This window comes from Conger conger, chromosome 12 (genome assembly GCF_963514075.1).
Source record: "Conger conger chromosome 12, fConCon1.1, whole genome shotgun sequence".
Lineage (NCBI taxonomy): Eukaryota > Metazoa > Chordata > Actinopteri > Anguilliformes > Congridae > Conger > Conger conger.
Window position 1 is genome coordinate 11,624,813 of NC_083771.1, and position 21,457 is coordinate 11,646,269.

The window sequence follows — 21,457 nt, forward strand, 5'->3', positions numbered from 1 at the left end:
GTATTTTCAAGTGTTCATTATTCATGCTGGTTACAGGGGACACTGGTGATAGTGGATAAGTGCTCAGGATACCGACATCATGGACTGAAGGTTTTCGAATTTGAATCCCAGACCAAGTAGCTGAACCGCTAGAAGGTTTTTAGTTTGAATCACAGTTAGAGGAAGAGAAATGCCGGAAGGTTTTTCGTTTGAATCCCAGTTAGAGGAAGATAAATGCTGGAAGTTTTTTAGTTTGAATCCCAGTTAGAGGAAGCTAAAGGCCAGAAGGTTTTTAGTCTGATTCCCAGTTAGAGGAACAGAATGGCCAGAAGGTTTTTAGTTTGAATCCCAGTGAGAGGAAGCAAAAGGCCATAAGGTTTTTAGTCTGATTTCCGGTTAAAGGAACAGAAAGGCCAGAAGGTTTTTAGTTTGAATCCCAGTTCGAGGAAGATAAATGCTGGAATGTTTTGGTTTTGAATTCCCGTCTGAAGAACAGGAAGGCCATTCTCATTGGTTCCCTGCTTTTAAAAATAAAAGAATGGCCGTAGCTTTGAGGCACTGGCAATGTGGGTCAGCTGCAGTGAGCATGGAGTGGGCATTAGAGGTGAATAACTCTCCAGCACAGCTGTGCGCTAGTGCTGTGGCTAGTGTGATGAACTGTCAAGTAGAGCGCTATAGCCTCAATGCTAGGGGGGCACAGCCTCAATGCTAGGGGGACATAGCCTCAATGCTAAGGGGGCACAGCCTCAATGCTAGGGGGGCACAGCCTCAATGCTAAGGGGGCACAGCCTCAATGCTAGGGGGGCACAGCCTCAATGCTAGGGGGGCACAGCCTCAATGCTAGGGGGGCATAGCCTCAATGCTAAGGGGGCACAGCCTCAATGCTAGGGGGGCATAGCCTCAATGCTAAGGGGGCACAGCCTCAATGCTAGGGGGGCACAGCCTCAATGCTAGGGGGGCACAGCCTCAATGCTAGGGGGGCATAGCCTCAATGCTAAGGGGGCACAGCCTCAATGCTAGGGGGGCATAGCCTCAATGCTAAGGGGGCACAGCCTCAATGCTAGGGGGGCACAGCCTCAATGCTAGGGGGGCATAGCCTCAATGCTAAGGGGGCACAGCCTCAATGCTAGGGGGGCACAGCCTCAATGCTAGGGGGGCACAGCCTCAATGCTAAGGGGGCACAGCCTCAATGCTAAGGGGGCATAGCCTCAATCCTAGGGGGGCACAGCCTCAATGCTAGAGGGGCATAACCGTGTCGCTAGGAGGGCATAGCCTCAATGCTATGGGGGCATAACTGTCTTGCTAGGGGGCCATAGCCATTATGTTATTGGGGTGTAAACGCAATGTTGGTGGGGGCGTAGCCACAATGCTACGGGGCATAACGAGAGCCAAAGAGTTCTCTGTAAACTATTTTGTTCCTTAGTGATGTCTTTTTTTTTTTTTTTTCTACCAGGGCTGTGTGAATGCGGTCATCCAAGGCCACCATTTTCAACAGACAATGCATCCGTTTAAACACACGCCCATGCGTGTCATAAATATCACTTTCTCGGGTGTAAAGACGGGAATTAGTGCACGCTTTATTTAGGGCTGCCACCAGTACAGAGGGTAATTCACGCCCAGGTTTGGTTGGGGATTTATTTTAAGGGTAGTTATAAGACGTGGGTACTGTCCTATTTTAAATGCCTGCCTTCAGGGACCGTGTACTGAAGGCTCTGAGCTGGGTTATAAACTTGGCTCTCCCACCCGCTTGTGTGCCGCTTGTTTTAAGAGTAACACTGTAATCGCTCCCCGCGGAAAAAGGCTGTGTGTGTGCATGCGTGTGTACAGGTGTGTGTACACGTGTACGTGTTCGTGCGTGTGCATCTGTGTTTGTCGGTGTGTGTGTTTGTGCGTGTGTGTGTGTACATGAGTGTTTGCGTGCTTATAAAGCTGGCAGAGTAGCAGAATAACGTACAGTACAGTACCACGCGCCTCTTTCCATTAGCTTAACAAGACTGGGGGTATTTCACAAGCAGGGTTACCAAACTCTGTAATCCTGCTTTGTGAAACGTGACCCAGTCAGTTTATGATTTCAGCGCATGTCAGCTCCCCCTGTGGCTATTCTGGGTATAGGCGCAAATCTTAGCATAGGTATTGCTGAACAGATGTAATACCAGCAATATGGCGCAGTGTCAGAGGGAGATTAATTAATGCACCTCTAAAAAATACAGAGTTGGTAAAAGTGAATCATGCAAAAAAAACGTATGTTTGGAATTTCACGGAGTATATGACTTTTTGTGCGGCGTTAGCATTGGCACGAATGATTGATCGAGCCACGTTTTTCTCCAATACCCGGATTTATCGAGCTTGCACGTGCGTTCACGCTCCAGAAACGGACGGCCTGGTACAAATGGTGGTCGGCAGGAATTAAATATTGTATTTTCTTCACGGCCAGAGATTCAGACGGTTTAGTTTCCCGCCGGTTTGTCCGCTTAGGGTCGGTGATGGAGCCCTGTCCGCCTCTCTTGTCCGAGCGTTGGCTCCTGAAACATAACCACGAGCAAACACCACGGGCACATACCTCTTTCTTTCCATTTCTATCTCTGTTTTTCTCCTTTTCTTCCTGCCTTTTTTCCCTTTTCATTCTTTCTCTGTCCTTCCCATCGATCTGTGTCCCTCTTTGTTTACTTTTCTTTTTTGTCTCTTCTTCACTTCCTATTTAATTCTCCCCCTATTTTTCTTTTTCACTTGTCATCTCTCACTCATTATCTCTGTCGCGCTTTCTCGCATACAGATGAAAACTGGTCTGGGCTGAACTAGTTTCTCTATTGTTTTACAGCAATTGGTTTATTGTGCATTTTATTTGGTTCTCATTTGGTGTGTTTTGGCCTTTTTTAATCTGTTTTGGAGCATTATGGCTTTAAGGACATTGGTTATTTGTGTCTGTAAAAACGTTATTGTGCAATGTTTAAATAAAGGGGACATGAAAAGCAAATGTCTCTCTCTCTCGCTCTCATTTGGAGGTGCTTTTTAATTAACTGTACGAGCTGCCTCGGTATTTGTTGTAGTTTGTTTTGCTTTGGGCCAGAACCCCTAAATGCCCCCTCGACCTGCCACTGCACAACCAGCTGTCTGAAACGTGTGTGAATATGTGAATGACCCCTCGTCTAGGCCAATCACACGCGGAAATCCCCAAACGCCAGCCGCTAATGAGGGGATGGGTGTCAGGTTGTGAAGAATTTCACATTGAGGTTTGATTTAAGGTTTTTTTTTTCTCTCTCAGTACAGTGAATTTCACACATAAGCGGAGACGTTTATAACAGGGTGTTTCAGTGTGGCTGTTCGTTCTGGCTCCCGTTTGAGTCTGTTTCCCCGGCGCTTGATTTGTGACAGCTGTAGCATGTTTGTGCGTATTGCACGCCCAGACTGATTCCGTGCTGCGTGTTCGTGTGTGTATGCTCGTGCCGGGTTGCCGGGTTACCGGGGTAAACGACCTGTGGGCTCTCGGACCAGAAGCCAGTGGGGGCTACGCTCTGTGGCGCTCACTTACCGCACCCCTCAGCTTCACCCAGCGTTACCCAGTGTGGCGCTGAATTATTCACACCCTGGCACAGTAGCCCTTCACGGTGCACTGCCCGAGCTCTACAGCGCCCCCTGTAGGGGGCAGGAGCTTCAGCACGGCACTGTTACAGCTGAGATGACGCTCAAGTAGTATGAAATAATAAAGTTATTTTAAAAAATATATATTTAGCTGATGCTTTCATCCAACGTGACTTACAGTTGATTAGACAAAGCAGGCCTCCCCCCCCCCCCCCCCCCCCCCCGGGGTCAGTGTAGCTATATTGTGGCATTAACATAGTGTTTGTCTAGCATGTGTGTAGTGTTCTTGTAGCATTAGCATAGTTTTGTGTAGCATGCGTGTAGAGTTTGCATTAGCGTAGCAGGCGTGTAGCATTACTGCAGCATTAGCACACTGTTTGTGTAGCATTCGCGTAGAGTTAGCATTAGCGTAGCAGGCATGTAGCATTACTGCAGCATTAGCACACTGTTTGTGTAGCATTTGTGTAGAGTTAGCGTTAGCGTAGCATGCCTGTGGGAGTGAGTGGGGCTTGCAGCTGGTTTCAGGGACAGAGTGTAGTCCAGTTCGGGCAGCTTTATCAGGTCACTGCCTCTCACTGCATAATCCGCTTCAGTGGCCACTCATCCGTTTACATATCTGCTTCCCTCTCCCTCTTTCACTCTCTCTCCCTCTCTCTCCCCTTCTCCCCCTCCCTCTCTCTATCTCTGTCTGTCCAGGTCTAGCATGGCTATTCAAACTGAATTTAGTAACATGACAGGAATAGTCCAGTGTTGCCAGAGGCACAGAAATATGATTCATCCCTTGATCATCTTTCAGAGTAACAGAATGCAGAACAGAAAAAGAATAACAAATATCCCTCCCTGTTCACCTCTCGTCTCTCTCTTGCTCTCTCTCTCCCCCTCCCTCCCTCTCTCTCTCTCTCTATCTCTCCCTCCCCCCCCTCTCTCTCTCTCTCTCTCTCTCACTCTGATGGGTGTTTCCTGTGTATTGTACAGCTCCCTTCTTTATGGGGCACTCAGCTGTTCAGGACTCACCTGTAGGCATTTTCCAAATTGACCACCCTAACTGGAGAAGCTTCCGGAGCTTTCCGCCTCTGATCCCTCCCTGTTCACCTCTCTCTCTCTCTCCGTGGAACTGCCCACTCTTGCGGTCTCACTTTAGCTCACCCAGGTAATCCCAGACAGATGCGATCAATTGTTTATCAGAAAAGTGGTCTTTTGCTTAATATGTTGCTTGTTTAATGAAATCTTTTTGACTGACACGCTAATGCAGAAAAAAGAAAAGAAAAAAAGAATCTAGGGTGCCTGAGACACACACAGCACTGTATGGACACTGAGATTTGCATTTCAGCGATAGGGTGTTTTATATATTTTGTGTTCCTCAGACTAACCTGCTCAGCCCATTTTATTTGCTGTAGTTGGTGCCTCATTACTCATTTCTTACCGTTCATTCTACCCTTTACACTGGACTGGCCAGCGGGGGATGGGCTCCCCCTCAATATTCAGGTTCCTCCCGAGATTTCTTCCCGTCGGGAAGTTTTTTTTCTTGTTCCCGTGTTTTGCTCCCCACTGGAGAGTTCTTGCCTCGCTTTCTTGGTTTCTGCAGAACAGTTTCCTGTAAAGAGAAGGCACCATTTTTTTATAAATTGAATTGAATTAGAAAACATTTGAAACCCTCAAAGAGAAGCTGAAATTGTCATTCATTATTAGACAAACAAGCTCTTTGATTTGACTCTTAGATGTACCCTTGCCTTACAAGGTCTTTGTTGTCAGAAACTGAAAAAGGAATATGTCCGCTCCAGACAGTCCTGAGTTTTCAGACATCACTTGAGGAACCAACGATAAAGCCTAGACGTATGAGCATTCATATAATAATGACAAAATCAAGATTTAATAGCATTTTAACAAACTAGAAAATGATCTGTCATCTCCCCAGTGCCCCTGCCACAGTAAGATTACTATTTAGCTTTGGTAACAGAAGAAAAATAAGTGCATTGTGGGAGACAGTATCAGTGAGATAAACAGGAAGTTGTTATTTTGCAAATTTTGGTTCGGTTAATTCTTGTATGTGCAAAACCAAAATCCCTTTAAATTTTTCCAAACCAAGCATAAAGAATAACATACAGAAAAATACTTATGCGTAACATTGTTATTTAAAATGAAAAAGACCAATGTGGCAGGCACTGTACCTTTGAATCAATTTATTAAAATAAATCCCATTTGGAATGAGATGTAACTGAAAAACCATAACAAAAAAAAAGCCCTCTGCCTTATAGACTGTCTCACAGGTTCGCTTTGACTGACAGCTTAGACCAGTTACCTCCTAAGAAATGGTTGTTAATTACTAATGAGTACGTTGAGATGCGAGTAGCCTCATGGTCCATCCACACCAAGAACGATGACTATAACAAAAAGCTATAAATGTTGTTTTTAAAATTGTTAAAAAATTTTACTATCTAAACTATAACGAAGACGACACTGACGAACAATATAGCTGGAATCACTTTTTCCAGTTGCTTGAACAGCCATTCAAAATCCATCTGAATTTTCAGGGCATCGCATGCGTAATGGCAGACGACGTAGCAAAGAGGCGATTTACAGAACGTTATCGCTCAGCAGTGTGGATGCTCACATCGTTATCCTTATTGTTATTGTTATAGTTATTGTTCTTGGTGTTGATGGGCCTTAACCCTCCGTGCTGCAACCTATCAGCTTTAGCGCGGAACTAAATGTAAACCCGCTTGCAGCGTTGTTGAATTAGGCCTGATTTATACTTCGTCACATGAAAGTTTCATATGGCGCCTTTTCTCACGCGCTTCTAGAACGTTCTTCTGTCGCGGACTACATCACACTTTCATAAAGATGTCGACAAACTCTCAGGAGTTCGGCTGTCGGGAGTTTCAGGAGTCTCGCGTCTCGTTGCCATGGAGACTGTAGAGCCCTCATCGCAGGCCGTGCTGAAGTACAAATGCGGAACGCCGTACGACACTTTCATTTTTGAAAGGAGTATAAATCGGGCCTTCGGCTGTGCGTACGCTTTCGGGGCGCACGTTTTCACTGCCCGATCTCGTGTGCGACATTAACTGTCGAGGTTAGTCTGGCAGACAGAGGGTTTGCCGGTTGCGGATGTGTCGAAATGTCCCCGTGCATGACGCCTAATCCCCGGTTCCTCCCGACAAGCTGATTGGTACCTTGCATGGCAGCCTATGGCGGTTGGTGTCTGAGCGCGAACGAGAGGCATTAATTGTAAAGCGCTTTTAAATATAAATGTGGCCCGTTTACTTGCCGAGCCGGCGTGGAAGCGACACCTTGAGCCCGAGCCAGGGCGGTAAATTAGCGGTGCCGGGAGTGCGTTCAGGCGTGGGGCCGCGCGTCAGGGCCGCTGTGTGGAGACGGGCTGGGTGGATGTGCAGCTGCAGGGTTTATGCTGGGACAGCGCAGAGCACGGAGGCAATTAATCATTCACGACATCTTCAAAAAAAAAACCCCTCTCCAAGGCCTCGCTGTTCAAGGTGCTGTCTGGACCGTACCTGTATGAGCAAGCCCTCTCTGAAGTTCTTTTAGGGGCAAACTATCCCTTTCAGAACAAAAATGAGTCCGCTGTTCTGTTAGTAATGGTTTTGCAAATACAGTAGTGCCGCATACACTCAGTGAGAACTTTGAGGTATTTATTAGACTTATTTTTATGCCACCGTGGACAGCCATGGCCAGAGCTATTATGTTTTAGGGTTGTTCGTCCATCTGTTGTCCGTCCCTCCCATTCTTGTGAAGGCAATATCTCAGGAATGCCTTGACAGAATTTCTTCAGATTTGGCAGAAACGTCCACTTGGACTCAAGGATGAACCGATTAGACTTTGGTGGTGAAAGGTCAAGGTCGCTGTGACCTCACATTTTTAGTTATAACTCAAGAATTCATACGCTAATTATAATTTCACAGAAATGTCTAATAGGATAAAATAATGAAGTGATGACATTTTATATTCAAAAGGTCAAAGGTCAACTTCACTGTGACATCATACTGCATTTTGCTTACCACTGTAGCTGAGAAAATGATCCAAGGTTATTTTGTTCTGTTTGTTGATTGGTGATGTAATCATTAGTTGATATTTTAGAGTTAATATCAAACATTGTCTGTTTAAATATTTTTCAATTGTTGTTGGTTTGATAGAAACATGCTTTCATGCATTTTGTTGCTGCCACATGATTGGCAGAATATATATTTGCATGAACAATGCTGGTGTACAGGTCTACCTAATAAAGTGCTCAGTGAGTGTGCATGCTGTATTTGGACAGTGGTGGTCCAGCACATTGGATTTGAACTGAAACCATGAACAGTGAGGTTAAAGTGCAGGCTGTCCGCTTTAATGTGAGGGCATTTATATTCATATCGGGTGTAGGAATCGCATCCTTTTTCTACATTGCCGCCCCCCCTAAATTCAAAACTCTCATTCCCCCGGTCGATGTGCTATAAATGTTTCTGTGTTTTGCTCAGTTTTAAATAATGGCTAGTTGGCTGCTTTTTTCGTATTAAATTAAAATAAATTTCATATTTCCCATTTTCACATTCTATTCCTAGGTAATAAAATAGCAGTGCTTTAGTTTTACTGCTTACTCCCAGAATGCAGTGCTCCCCAGGGCTTCAGTGCAACAAGGCACAGTACAGAATATTCAAATAATAACAAAAAGTCAATGAATCTTTTTTAAAGGTTTTCACTTTCTCTGTTGTCACGTGTTTTATGTGCAGACCGCACCAGTTGTTTAAATAATAACCCAAACATGTGGGTGTACAGGTGTACTGACATCCTGTATTTGTGCGTTTTGCTTCCTCCGTTTTGCTCACACCGAGGTCTTCCTCTTTTCCACAGCTCTTCGTCCCCCGTGCCCTTCAGTTCAGCTCTGGCAACCAATCAGGCCAAGCGGGTAAGCACTCACTTCTCCCTCTCCCTGATCCAGTGCCGTCCTGTTCCAGAAAGTTCTGTTGCCTATGTGGATGACATTTTGATTTGTGCTTCAAAATCCAGCAAGCACCACACTGCCATTATTACACACTGATGTCTACTTTCAAAATTCATGTTTATCTTATTGAGCATTAGGCCTTTCCATCGACAGTGCTGGTTATTCTTCCTTTTCATAATTATGCCGATGTCTGTCAGAGGTCAGACTCTCGATATATTTAATAATTCTCTAACGGAATTATTATTATTATCAATCAATTTTTCGTTATATATAAATAATCCTTCGTTTTCGATTCTTGGGAGTCCGTAACAAAAGTGCCTTTCCGATGTCAGAGGCTGCCGTGGGTCTGCAGGTATCCACAGATCCCCATGTTCCCTGGATGGGCTGGAAACACTCAGGCCAGCAGGCAAGCCCATCCGGGTTGTTTAACGATAAAGCCGAGCGTAGTAGTTCTTGATGGTGAAGACGCGTTGAGGCTGAGGATTAAATGAAGTTGTGTTTTCTGGTCTCGGTTCAGTTCCGACCACGCCGCAAGGGTTTGAGCGAACGCGGTCGTTCGTCAGCGCGGTCGAGGGGCTTTCCATGGGAGGCTGTGCGGGAAGGCTCCCTGATAGAGGGGCCGTCCTTTCCCCACATATATCGTGCAGTTTTAGGGGAGAAATGACAGTTTTCATTACTGTAAACAACAGCGTTGTGACACAAACGATTCCGAGCTGTGCTTTTAATGCGCTCTCTCAGATATCGCTGCACAGAAATATATCCAAGGCCGTCTGTGCGGAGTTGTCTTCCTCCCGAGAGGGTCAGCCAATCGCGGGAGCTCGCTGCTGCTCGGCTCTCATTCGTGATTAAAAGCTGTTCAGTGCTGCTGCACAACTGCTGCTCTTAGTGAAGTGCACTTTCAACACAATGCTTCTGCCATGGAAACTGCATATGAGACTTTTGCACATGCAGAAACACACACACAGACATGCGCAGTTACACACACACACACACACACACACACACACACACACACACACACACGCGCGCGCACACTCACACGCACACGCGCACACACACATGCAGACACACACAGAGACATGCGCACGCACACGTACACATACATACACACACAGACAGACCCGCACACATACACACACACACACACACACACACACACACACACACACACACACAAACACACACACACACGCACACGCAGACACACACATACACACACGCAGACCCACACACACACGCACACACCACAAACACACCCGGCCAGTATGTGTGCAGGTTAATTTTCATGGTGTTCATTCAGTTTTACTAATTAATTATCTCCTTCATGCACTTATTAATTCTCTCTCTCTGTCTCCATCTCTCTGCCTCTTCCTGTCTTTCTCTGTCTCTTTCTGTCTCCCCCTCCATCTCTCTCTCCTCTTGCAATCTCTGTCGGTCTCCCACGTCCCTGCTTTCTCTTGTGCAGAACAAACAAGTAAACCCTTTTAAACTGCATAAATAAAGTCGGAAATACTCTCTGTAATCCTCCTCAGTCTGAGACCAGCATGAGTGAGTGGGTCCTGGTTATTAGGCTAAGTCTTACTTTTCCTCTTCTGTCTCTCTCTTTCCCTTCACTTTCTTGCGCGACCGTGTGAAGAATTCCTCACAAGGCGTGCTGAAGGTTTCTGGGCCGAACGGCGAGACGTCGGCTTCACCGCAGCCCGGCTTCGTGTTCGGTGAGTGACTCTAATCTGGTCTCTTCAGGCCTCTCGATTATCATTGGCTGCTGCTGTCGGTCCCGGTTCACCATTGGGTCAGGGCTCTCCGGAGACTGGCGAATCGGAGCTGCCGATATTCAGTTTTAATCGCAGTTTATTTATCTTTCTCTCTCCCCGCCTTTTTCTCTCTCTCTCTCTCTCTCTCTCTCTCTCTCTCTCTCTCTCTCTCTCTCTTCTCTCTCTCTCTCTCTCTCTCTCTCTCTCTCTCTCTCTCTCTCTCTCTCTCTCTCTCTCTCTCTCTCTCTCTCCTCTCTCTCTCTCTCTCTCTCTCTCTCTCTCTCTCTCTCGTGCAGCCAGCTCCAGCCCCTCCCTCCCAGAACAGACGAGCAAGGCCTTCTCCTTCGCTGCCGCGTGAGTGCCCCCTCCCCCCGAAAGGGAGTTCCTGTCTGAGACTTAACCGCTTCCTGTTTAAGGTTTAAAACGGTTCTTCAGCAGCTGAGTCAGCCGACGGCCTGTCTGACTGAGGCTGTGTGAAACCACAAGCACTCTCTCCGCCCAATGAAGATCTCACTTTCTGTAAAGTGTGGGGGTGTTCGCCCATAACCAGGGGCCATCTGTACCTGTCCCAGTTTTAAACTAATAGCATGCTCATTGTGAGCCGCGACGTCAACGGTTCGAATCCGACCGTCTGACAATTTGTCGCATGTCTTTCCCTCTCTCTCGCCCCCATTCTTCCTGTCTCTATATACTGTCCAATAAAGCTGAAAAAAGGCCTAAAAAATATCTTTAAAAAAAAAACATTGCTAAATCTTGCGTAAAACTGTAAATACTTAGTTTGAACTGATTTAAAGGAATGAAGTGCAAAGTAACAAAATGCCCTATGGAGAATGTATGCTTTGTGTTGGGTGTTGCAGATGGCTCTCTAAGCACATAGGGATGCTTTAAAGACCCTTCAGCATCTCTGTTGGGGTTGAGTGCGCAATCCTGAACGAGAGCCAGAGTCTCCCTCGGCTGGTGTGAATTTGGGACAACCCAGGTTTGGAGTTTAGAGCACCCACTCTCACTACTCAAAGGAAGAGTGCAGTCCATAGGAAATGGAAATTAGCAAAGGATAAATTTCTCTGCGTTACGTTACGTTATGTTGTGTTGTGTTATCTTGGTCTTCTAGAACAGCGTAACACTGTCGAAGGCGTCTCATCTCCGTTTCTGCTGCCGATTGTTATTTGTTGATTTATTTCTTTGTTTTTCCGGCAGGGCTGGAGGGAGCTTCACCTTCACCTCTCTGAGCACGGCGTCCGCAGCGGCCTCCCAGGGGGGCGTGGCCTCTCAAGGTAAGAGGGCAGAGCCCGCGTGACCAGCCAATCAGCTCGGAGCGGTACACAGGGTACTGAACACAGGAAAAGGCTTCGATAAACCTCATCGGGCTCGCTGAAGTATAATCAACCGGGTCGTTATTTTAGTGCGTTATTAAACGGCGTGAAGCGCTAATGCGCGTTTGATGAAGGCGTCATTTCCCATTATCTCAGGCTGGATTTATTTGTGATGTGCTGGGAAATATGCTGTAGAGGCGCAATATTACCTTACATTTTATTTGCAAAACGGTGTGTATCAAGGTAATGGAAACAACCGAACAGGGCAGATGAGGTACAATTCACATGTGAGCAGTTGTAAAGCCACAAACGTAAGGTAGATAGGCCTTGTCTGTAGCTGCCATACCGAAACGTCTAAAACCACTTGTGAACTTCTGAAACCACGTGCCAGTGGCCAGTGCCTCCGTCACGGCCAGGAAAGCGTTCAGATTGGCCCTGGCCCTTATCTTTGTTGTACCGGTAGCAGTTGAAATTGTACTTCCCTCCAGGGTCTTTCAGCGACCTTATCCCTGGTTATGGGTATCCACTTTGTTGTACATCGCTCTGGATAAGAGCGTCTGCCAAATGCCATTAATGTAATTAATGAAAGCAGTCTCCGCTGAGTGACCGGATGAGGAGCTAGACTGGTGAGAGTCGAGCAGGTTGTGCTGTTGGAGAGAAGAAGAGAGTTCCAGAGCTTTGGACAGGAAGGGGCGGCCTGTAGCGTAGCGTAGTAGTTAAGGTGAATGACTGGGACACACAAGGTCGGTGGTTCTAATCCCGGTGTAGCTGCAATAAGATCCGCACAGCCGTTGGGCCCTTGAGCAAGGCCCTTAACCCTGCATTGCTCCAGGGGAGGACTGTCTCCTGTAATGAAGGGAAGTAGTGATACTGGCTAGTTCCTAATATCAGAGGGGTATAAGGTCGGTTTCTTAAGGAGTGGGGTAACACACAAAATCCAGGGGAACATAACCTCTGGCGAGGGAGCCATTAATATTTGAGGACAGATAAGGAAAGGGCTCACCGGATATAGGTTGGAGGAGAGCTGATATGGTTTGTGATGAGCTGAAGTATTTCTGTGGTTTCCGGCGTCTTGAAGGGGGGCAGTGCAGCAGAGGGTGTGCTTTGTGGAGTGGGTGGCATCACCGCATGGAGGAAAGAGTTCCGGATACCGGTGTGGTGTGGAATATAGGCGTGCATGTGGAGTGTATGAAATAGTAGGAAGACAAAGTATTGTGTGCATGAATGGAGTTTGTGGTTTCTTTCAGTGTGTATAAAATGATTTTGGAATGGGAGCAAAGTGTTTTTTCAGTGAACAAAAAACAAGAAATCTGTGCATTCACTCAGGCACTCAATCACTCATTCAGGGACACTGTTTATAAGCCTGTTGTAACCAAGGTGACACTGGAGGGGCGCAGGGAAAGAAATCCTGCATAGTATGCCTTTATTGTGAGTTGTGAGATTGTTGGAGACCGGCAGCCCTTGTAATCTGTTGTAACTGAACTGTTTTTTGCAGGTAAAGACATTGCCCAGCCCAGTAAGTTCTCGTTTGGCAGTGGCGGTGGGGGAAAGGCGGTGTTCGGGCCTCCTGGCGAAGCCCCCTTCTCCTTCACCCCGAAATCGGGCTCCCCGGCGCTGGGCCGCACCAGCACCCCCACCCCCCCTCCCAGCATGTCGGCGGAGCCCCCGAAGGCGGCGCCCCTGGGCGGGGCGCTGAGGGTGGAGCCCCAGCCGCGAGCGGGGGGCGGCGGGGAGACGCTGGGCAGCTTTTCGGGCCTGCGGGTGGGGCTGGGGGAGGAGGAGCGGCCCCGCCCGTCCAGCACGGGATTCGGCTTTGTGGCGCCCGACCCGGGGCCCGGGCTGGCCGAGTTCTGCTTCGGGAGCGGGGTGTTCCAGCAGGGCCGCCCCGCCGAGCCCCCGCCCCTGGCGGAGGAGCCCCCCTCGAGCCTGACCGCTGTTACGGGGTCCTCCGCTGGGGTGTTCAAACCGCCGGAGGCGCCTAGAGCCTCCCCCGCCCTGTCGTTCAGCGCCCTCCTGGCTGCCCCCCTCCCTGACCCCCCCGCCGCTCCCAGCGACGACCCCAAACCCACCCCTCCGGCTTTGACCGAGCCCCCACTCACTCCCGCCGCTGAGACTCCGCCCCCGGCCCTGCCCACTGCCCCGAGCCCCGCCCCACCTGCGGAGACTCCGCCCCCTACAGAGGACACCGCCTCCACGCCCGCCCCCTCCTCCCAGGCCGTTGCCACGGAGACCGCCCCGGCAGCCCCCGAAAAGCCTCCCACCCCCCCGGCCCCGACCCCCTCTCCTGCTCCCGCCCCCGTGACCCCTCCCACAGAGACCGCACCCCCCCCACCCTATCCCAGCGCCGCCCCTGAGCCCCCCCTATCCACGGTGACAGAGACCGCCAGCGACCTGGCACCAGCGCCCCAGCCGGGCTCAATCTTCACACAGCTGGAGGCGGTCCCTGCGGCGACGGTCCCCGCAGCAACAGCGGTCCTCACGGCAACGGTCCCCACGGTGACAGCGGTCCCCGCGGCGACAGTCCCCACCCCAACGCTCTCCACGGACAGCGCCACGCTGGGCCCCGCCACCCTCACCACCGCCATCACCACGGTCGCCTCGGACTCCGCCCTGATCCAGGAGTCCGCCCCCTCCCCCGCCCCCGCCGACGTCACCACGCCCACCGTGTTCGGGCAGCCCGGCCCCCCTAGCACCACGGCCCCTCCCCCCGCCCCAGGGTTTGGCCCTGCCGGGTTCGGGGCGGCACCAGGGGGCGGAGGCTTCCCCAAGCCGGCGTTCGGGCAGCCGAGCGGGTTCGGCCAACCGGCCGCGGCGGGGACCGGCGGCTTCAGCTTCGCCCAATCCACCTTCGGGGCGGGGCCCGGGTTCGGGCAGCCCGCGGGGGCCCCCCCGGCCTCCAGCAGCGGGGGAGGGGGCGGGCTGTTCGGGGCGCCCAGCACCAGCACTGCCGGGTCCTTCTCCTTCGGTCACATGACCACCAGCGGCGGCAGCCCCGCCCCCAGCCCGCAGACCGGCCTCTTCGGGGCGGCGCCCGCGCCCGCCTTCGGCCAGCAGGGCTCCGTGTTCGGCAGCAACACCACCACCACCTCCTCCAGCGGGTTCAGCTTCAACCAGCCCGCAGGTACGAGAGAGTGAGTGAGTGAGTGAGTGAGTGAGTGAGTGAGTGAGAGAGTGAGAGAGTGAGAGAGTGAGAGAGTGAGAGAGTGAGAGAGTGAGAGAGTGAGAGAGTGAGAGAGTGAGAGAGTGAGTGTAAGAGTGAGAGAGTGAGTGTAAGAGTGAGAGAGTGAGTGTAAGAGTGAGAGAGTGAGTGTAAGAGTGAGAGAGTGAGTGTAAGAGTGAGAGAGTGAGTGTAAGAGTGAGAGAGAGAGAGAGTGTAAGAGTGAGAGAGAGAGAGAGTGTAAGAGTGAGAGAGAGAGAGTGAGAGTGTGTAAGAGTGAGAGAGAGAGAGAGTTTGAGTGTGTGAGTGTGCGAGAGAGTGTGAGAGAGAGAGTGAGTGAGAGATAAAAGTATGCCAGTTTTACATAATTTGACATCACCTGTTATGCCATCTTGTGAGCTGTTATGTCGTGTATGACAGCGTTATGTCAGCCTTATGGCGACGGGTTCAGGTAAAGTGTTGCCCAAAATTGCGATGTTATTAGTATTTAGTCCTAATTTAAAGACCAATGACTCTCCACTTCATTGATTTCTCATGGAACCCAACCAAATTCCTCCCCTCTGGACTTGGCTTCATTTTAAGGGCCTGGGCTAGATGTTTATGGTTGTGCTCCCCTCCTCGCCTGTGATTACTCTAAGCCCTGTTGGTTATCCAAAATGATGACCAGTCAGTGGGAATGTTACAATAAAGTTTTTGTGACTGCGACAAAGCTCCTTTCATTTATTATTACATAAAATGAAGACTATCCTTGGGCTATACCTGTACCGTTTTAATCGACGGTTTAAGCGTAGCAGGCTGGGGAAAAAGGCCTTAAATTCTCTGAGCCGTGTTGATTGCCTTGCGATTTCGTCTCAATTTAACGGCCATCTAAACAAATGCTGTTCTGTGCTTCCGCATTGTGGGTAGATGATTTGATCGAATGCCGTTTGAACGCGAGGGGAAAAGATACTCTGGCCTGGAGTCAGGAAAAGTATATTGCCTCCACTGGCACTCGCATTTTTATCGGTGAGCTATATATAGTTAGCGCAATGTACCGTAATGACTATTGAATATTAATCTGTTAACGTTCAAATGAACGTTAAAATCGATCGGAGGATTCATTTAATATGTGTTTGCACGTGTGTGTGTGTGTGTGTGTGTGCCCCACGTTTATGCAACAAACAGTCACCCGGATCAGCGGTGATAGTATTTGTCAGTGCGCTCTTTCAACATAAAGTTAACTGCCATAGTAGGCGCCCTAGGGAAAGGAGACATGTTGCATTACTCTGAAGAAAATGGGTCAGGATATAGTACTAGATTCCACAAAGATACCGTTAGTAGAATGCAAAATGTTAAAGGCAAATAATATAGAGGTGCAGTACCTGTTTTCAGTCTGTGGTAGAAGATGGCAGAGAAAAAAGTTAATAAAAAATAATAATAATAATAATAATATGTACACATATATATATTCTTTGTCATATATATCCGTGCGTCTCGGCTCTGCTCCCACAATTCCACTTTTTAAATAAAAATAACAGACGCCCGAGTGGGGCTGAAGTCTCGTTTCATTTGCGCTCGACGTCCGTTCCCTTCTCTCCCCTCGCGCGTGCCCTGCACCTCAAATGGAGCAATTATTCTCACGGGGAAGTGCGGTTCTCCAAACTCCGGCAGAGTGGCGGGTGTCGCCTGATTATCGGCCCGCCTTATCGCCTGTCCGCCGATTGATGTCACCCTCGTTAGCTAACAAGCAGCGTCGTTGTTTGTGTGCGAGTCAGGTTAGGGAAGTTACTTTGTTTGTTTTGGTTGCAAACCTCCTCGTTCAGTTTACAGGGGACAAAAGAACCAGTCGGCTGTCTGGTTCATTACCGTCGTAGACAGAGTCGAATTGATGTTTCCTGTTGAGGGAGATGTGTTTGTGCCAGCGTGGAATTGAGATGAAAGCTAATTTTTTTGTCAGTTTTGGGCTTTTTAAAAGTTGTTTGACATGCAGGTGAGGCCTTGCTCCTGAGCCCTGTGTCTGACTCCCTGGCTTTGCCCTTTTCTCGCGAACGCTAGGCAACTGCTAACGACTCTGTCTGCCGCCGAAAACAACTCCGTCTTAACGTTTAATGCGAGGAACGGATCCAGATCAAACCGGACAGCCTCCAGAATTCCAGACTATGAAGGCGCACGGAGCTCGTTAAGCAGTCAAGTTTCCGGACTTCCAAGTCCAATGTCCTGGAATTCCAAGGACGCAAAGTTTTTTTTTGAATAGTTTTTTGATTTGATTTGTTTGTTTTGATTTGTTACCTAACCCTCTGCCACCATTGCATTAGTTCACCCCATCACCTCTTTCACCTTTCGCGTCCGAGCAACCTGGCACGGCACCACGATCAAACATGGTTCCACATGTCCGTGTCACCCCACCACGGCAGATATTTCCATCTGCTCACGATACCGTCGGGTCGGCCTCTTACACCGTGCACGTGTTCTATTCGTGTTATACCCCCTCTGGTGTGCACGCCCCAGAATCCATCTGTGATGTCATGAGACCAAAAGTAACCACAACATGTGTACGTTATGTAGCTTTGGCCATGTCCGTGATGGTAACTGCTTTATTGCGAACAATAGATGGTATCCGCTAAACCCAGAAGTGGTCAACCATCGCCATTTTGCATTTTCATGCATGAATAGTTCATTTGTTGCCAGTTAGTTTCTGTTGAATTGAAATGACTTTGCTGCTCTTGTTTGAATTAGGCTCGATATTTCTTTTTTAGTCTGTCAGAGCTAGTTGCTTTGCAAGCCAGTATCAAAGACCACTCACTTTTGATAATGACATGGACACTTGAGCACTTATAGACTTGCCTGTGTCCTTGATGAACATAGACATTCAAATGTGAACATCCACCCTTTATCGATTCAGTTCAGTTCCCCTGGATTAATTATCAAAGAATGATAGTAAAGTGCTGAGAGAGAGAAGAATGTGGAGAATTTGCAGGTTTTACTTGAAATGTGAAAACTAATTTATACGCAGAGGAAGAAACCACTTTTCAAACATGTCCAAAGGGAATTATGGGAGAAGTAGACAATTTCAATTATCAGAAACCAGATTTAATGAAAGAAAAAAAAAAAAGACCAATCGAAGGGTGAATTCTACCCCCGTACCAGCATCTGTAATTCCGTGAGATGATGGCTACACAAAATCTCATTACAAAATGCATAAAAGTCACTAAGTCTTCTTGCATTAAAAAAAAGTTAATGATGTTAATGAAGTGTTTGAAATAAGCTTAGGTCAGGTATGGCACACTGAGCTGAGCGGTCACTGGCCCTGTGGGACCAGCGGGGGAGGTCAGGGGTCAGCTGGGGTCACAGTCACCCGTCCCCAGGCTGGTCCCGTCCCGTGCCGGGAGAGAGGGCCGGAGAACAGGGAGCGGCTCTTTTCCCAGACATTCCCAGAATTCCCCAGCAGGGACCGGACACTTGGGTGGGCCGCCACCCGGAACAGCTGACCTGCTCCAGCCAGCCAACCAGCCTGGCCACACCTTGTGTGCCCCCCTCTCTGGGAGAGCCCAGACCAGCTGACCTGCTCCAGCCAACCACCCCGACCACACCTAGCTTCTGGCCTCATTCTTAACATTGCTTTAGCAGTTTGTACCCCGTACCCTCAAATAGCGTTTCATATGGGATTGAAGAAAAGTGCGTGCGTGCGTGCGTGCGTGCGTGCGTGCGTGCGCGCGTCTGTGTGTGCACCTTTGTGTAGCTGTCTGCGAGGGTGCTTTTGAAACCAGCATTGTGTCGTCACAGAATGCATTTGGGCAGGGTGCATTATTCAGTGAACCTCTTCTTTGGGATTTCAACTCACCGGCTACAAAAGCTCAACCGGACTTCATGTCCCACTTCTGTATTCAGGTTAGATGATGGGAATAGGCTGGACTGCCATCTCAGGCCAGGCTACTGTAGGTGACATTTAGCAGTGAGGACATGGCGGTGAGTGTGTTGAGGACTGAATGCGGATGCTGTCCCAGTTTCTGTGTGAGCAGAAAATGAGCATTAATGAAAGGGAAGAGAGAGTGAGGCCTGTAACAGACACAGGTGAGAGAGCGGATACCACGGCTCACTCTGCCACGATTCGTTTAGGCCTCTGTAGTCCGCTCATGTCTCCAGCACGTCCTGCTAGCGCACAGCGGTTTCCCCCGGCAACGGCGACGACGGCTTCAAACCGCATTTAACCGCCTGGCATCAGCGCGCGAGGCGGAATCAGAACTTCACCCCGCGAAGCGGAAAACGCGCCAGGCTGTGTATCAGTTTATCGGCCGTCGCGATCGATTTTGTTTGTCGAAACGTTCGCTCTCTCCCCGGATAACGTCCCTGTCTAGACGACAGCCCTGTTACGGAGACGTGTTGCAAAGCCATCTGTTAACTAATAGAAACTTTTTTTTTAATGCAAGAAGTTGTGATTTTTATGCATATTTCTAATGAGATTTTGTGTAGCCATGGTATTATGGAATTACAGCTATCACAGATGCCTGGTGGGGTGGGGCTTCGCCCTTCGATCGGTCTACCAGCCTGTTTTTTAATTAATTTATTTCTTTCTTTCATTATGTCTGGTTTCTGATAATTGAAATTGTCTACTTCTCCCATAATTCCCTGGGCCATGTTTGAAAAGCGGTTTCTTCCTCTCCGCCTATAAATGAGTTGTCACATTTCAAATAAAACCTGCAAATTCTCCACCTCTCTCTCTCAGTTCTTCCTCAAAGTCTGAGTGTGAAATCCCAGCAGGTCCTGACTTTCGCTGGAGCGAAGATCCCCTAATCTCTTCTTTTTTAATGTTTATTTTATGTTTATTTTTTGAGGTGCACTGCAGACAGTCATATCCCACAGGTACTACTCAACCTTCACTCTCCTCTGGTTGGCTAAACCTGCCTGAAATTCGCTGTAACGATTTGCTTTTGTGATTTCTTCGTACAAACGCCCGGTCTCATTGGTATTCCGGTGCTTACCAAATACTGTATATGTACACTCTAAAAACAAAGGTTCCAATGGGAACCCTGCGATTCGATAGAAGAAGCGTTTTTAGCTAAAGGGTTCTTTGTCAGGCAAAATGGTATTTCTCAGGGAGCTTTCACACACAAAAAAAACGGGTTCCTTTGGAAGAAAAGCCAAAGAACCCTTTCAGAACCCTTTTTTCTAAGTGTGTATGAGTCACTGTGGCATCATTTCAGACCCATAGTCACAAGAGTAAAGAAGTTATAGTGCGTAACGTCTCATCCCAAATACCCAGGTCCTCACTTCCTGTGGTCATTTAAGAGTCCACAGTGGAGTTATATTGAGGCGAAAGCAAAATAAGCATCCATTATTCATGAGCGTCTTTCAAACAGTAACGGTTCCCCAAGGAACAGGTCCAAACCGAATTCCACCATTTCATGTTTGGACCAGTTTTTATCACCCCTTTGAGTGCTCCTGCGGTTGTTTTATAACGGTGTCGTTCTGCATATGAGAGCTTAATACCATCGTGTCACTGGTCGCCTTTATTAATCCGCACGGTGTTTAGTGCTTCTATTCTTGTTGCAGATTTTCTGTGGTGTTGTCACATAGCCCGCCGCATCATTGCTAGCATCTCTCTCCCTGATACCAGCCCGTGTCTGGACCCCGAGGTGTGAATGCCAGTGGGGATAGCCCACATTATGATCATAATAATAATAGCCAGCCAGCCAGGGACTACAGCAGGTGTAGCAGCCCATAGAAGGCGGGCTGGCCAGTGCGAGATATTCACCGGCGTTAGCTTCCCGGGCCTATTTATATCCCAGGACAAGCCAGTTCTCACATGGGCGGCATATATATATATATATATATATATATATATTTTAATATTGTAATGAGGCTGAGGGCAAGAGTGTGTTTCCACTGCAGTCTGTTCCCTCTCCAGGAGGCGATTAATCTGTACTGCCCAGCATAGCATGTTAGCGGGCTAGCTGAATTAGCATGCCTGGGAAGCTCGCTGAAAGAGTGTTTAGCGATATGAGTGTGTTCGCGATCTGGCTGAATTAGCATGTTAGCAAGCTAGCTGAATGAGCGTTAGTGAGCTAGCTGAATGAGCGTGTTGGGAAGCTAGCTGAATGGCTGTGTAAGGGAGCTGGCTGTATGAGCATGTTAGCGTGTTAGCTGAATGAGCGTGTTGGGAAGCTAGCTGAATGGCTGTGTAAGGGAGCTGGCTGTATGAGCAAGTTAGCGTCCTAGCTGAATGAGCGTTAGTGAACTAGCTGTATGAGTGCTTAAGGAATCTCGCTGAATTCAGCATATTTGCTTATTTTCTTTAACTTCAGCTTTATACATTTACTGCTTAATATTTAAAGAAATTCATGGCAAACAAAATGTTTATTCATTTTCTGCTGATGATTCTGTTATTCCAGCCTGTGGGCACAGTTTAGCAGCTGTTATTTGGTTATTTGTATTTCTATTTCCATAATGGTGGTTCATTTTAGAACAACGGTCATAGAAGTTCTCAGTGGGGGGGTGACTTCAGTAGCCGCCATGTTATTTTCAGTGTGATCCTCGCCCTCATGTTGTTAAAAATGTCACACATATAACCATTTCTGCATGGAGGAGCCACCCAATTACCCTAGGCAGACAAACTCTCCCGCACTAGAGGTGTAGTGGGGAGTGAGCCGGGCACTCAATGTGGCAGTTTGGATGGGCGTAATTCACCATGGTCGTATATAGTGAACGGTAGTAAAAATAAATTTTTCAAACATTTTGTTTTTTTTTGTTTTTTGTGCTGTAA

General features: G+C 48.4%; 1 protein-coding gene across 3 annotated transcripts in view; it reads left to right on the plus strand.

Annotated features, from left to right (window-relative positions):
• The window catches only part of nup214 (nucleoporin 214), a 73,393-nt gene that overhangs the window by 27,175 nt on the left and 24,761 nt on the right, over positions 1 to 21,457 (plus strand). For all 3 annotated transcript variants that reach the window (XM_061263054.1, XM_061263052.1, XM_061263053.1), the window contains exons 25-29: positions 8,404 to 8,458; positions 10,131 to 10,209; positions 10,545 to 10,602; positions 11,446 to 11,522; positions 13,057 to 14,682. In XM_061263054.1, coding sequence (XP_061119038.1) covers positions 8,404 to 8,458; positions 10,131 to 10,209; positions 10,545 to 10,602; positions 11,446 to 11,522; positions 13,057 to 14,682 — 1,895 coding nt within the window. The remainder of the gene's footprint in view (positions 1 to 8,403; positions 8,459 to 10,130; positions 10,210 to 10,544; positions 10,603 to 11,445; positions 11,523 to 13,056; positions 14,683 to 21,457) is intronic.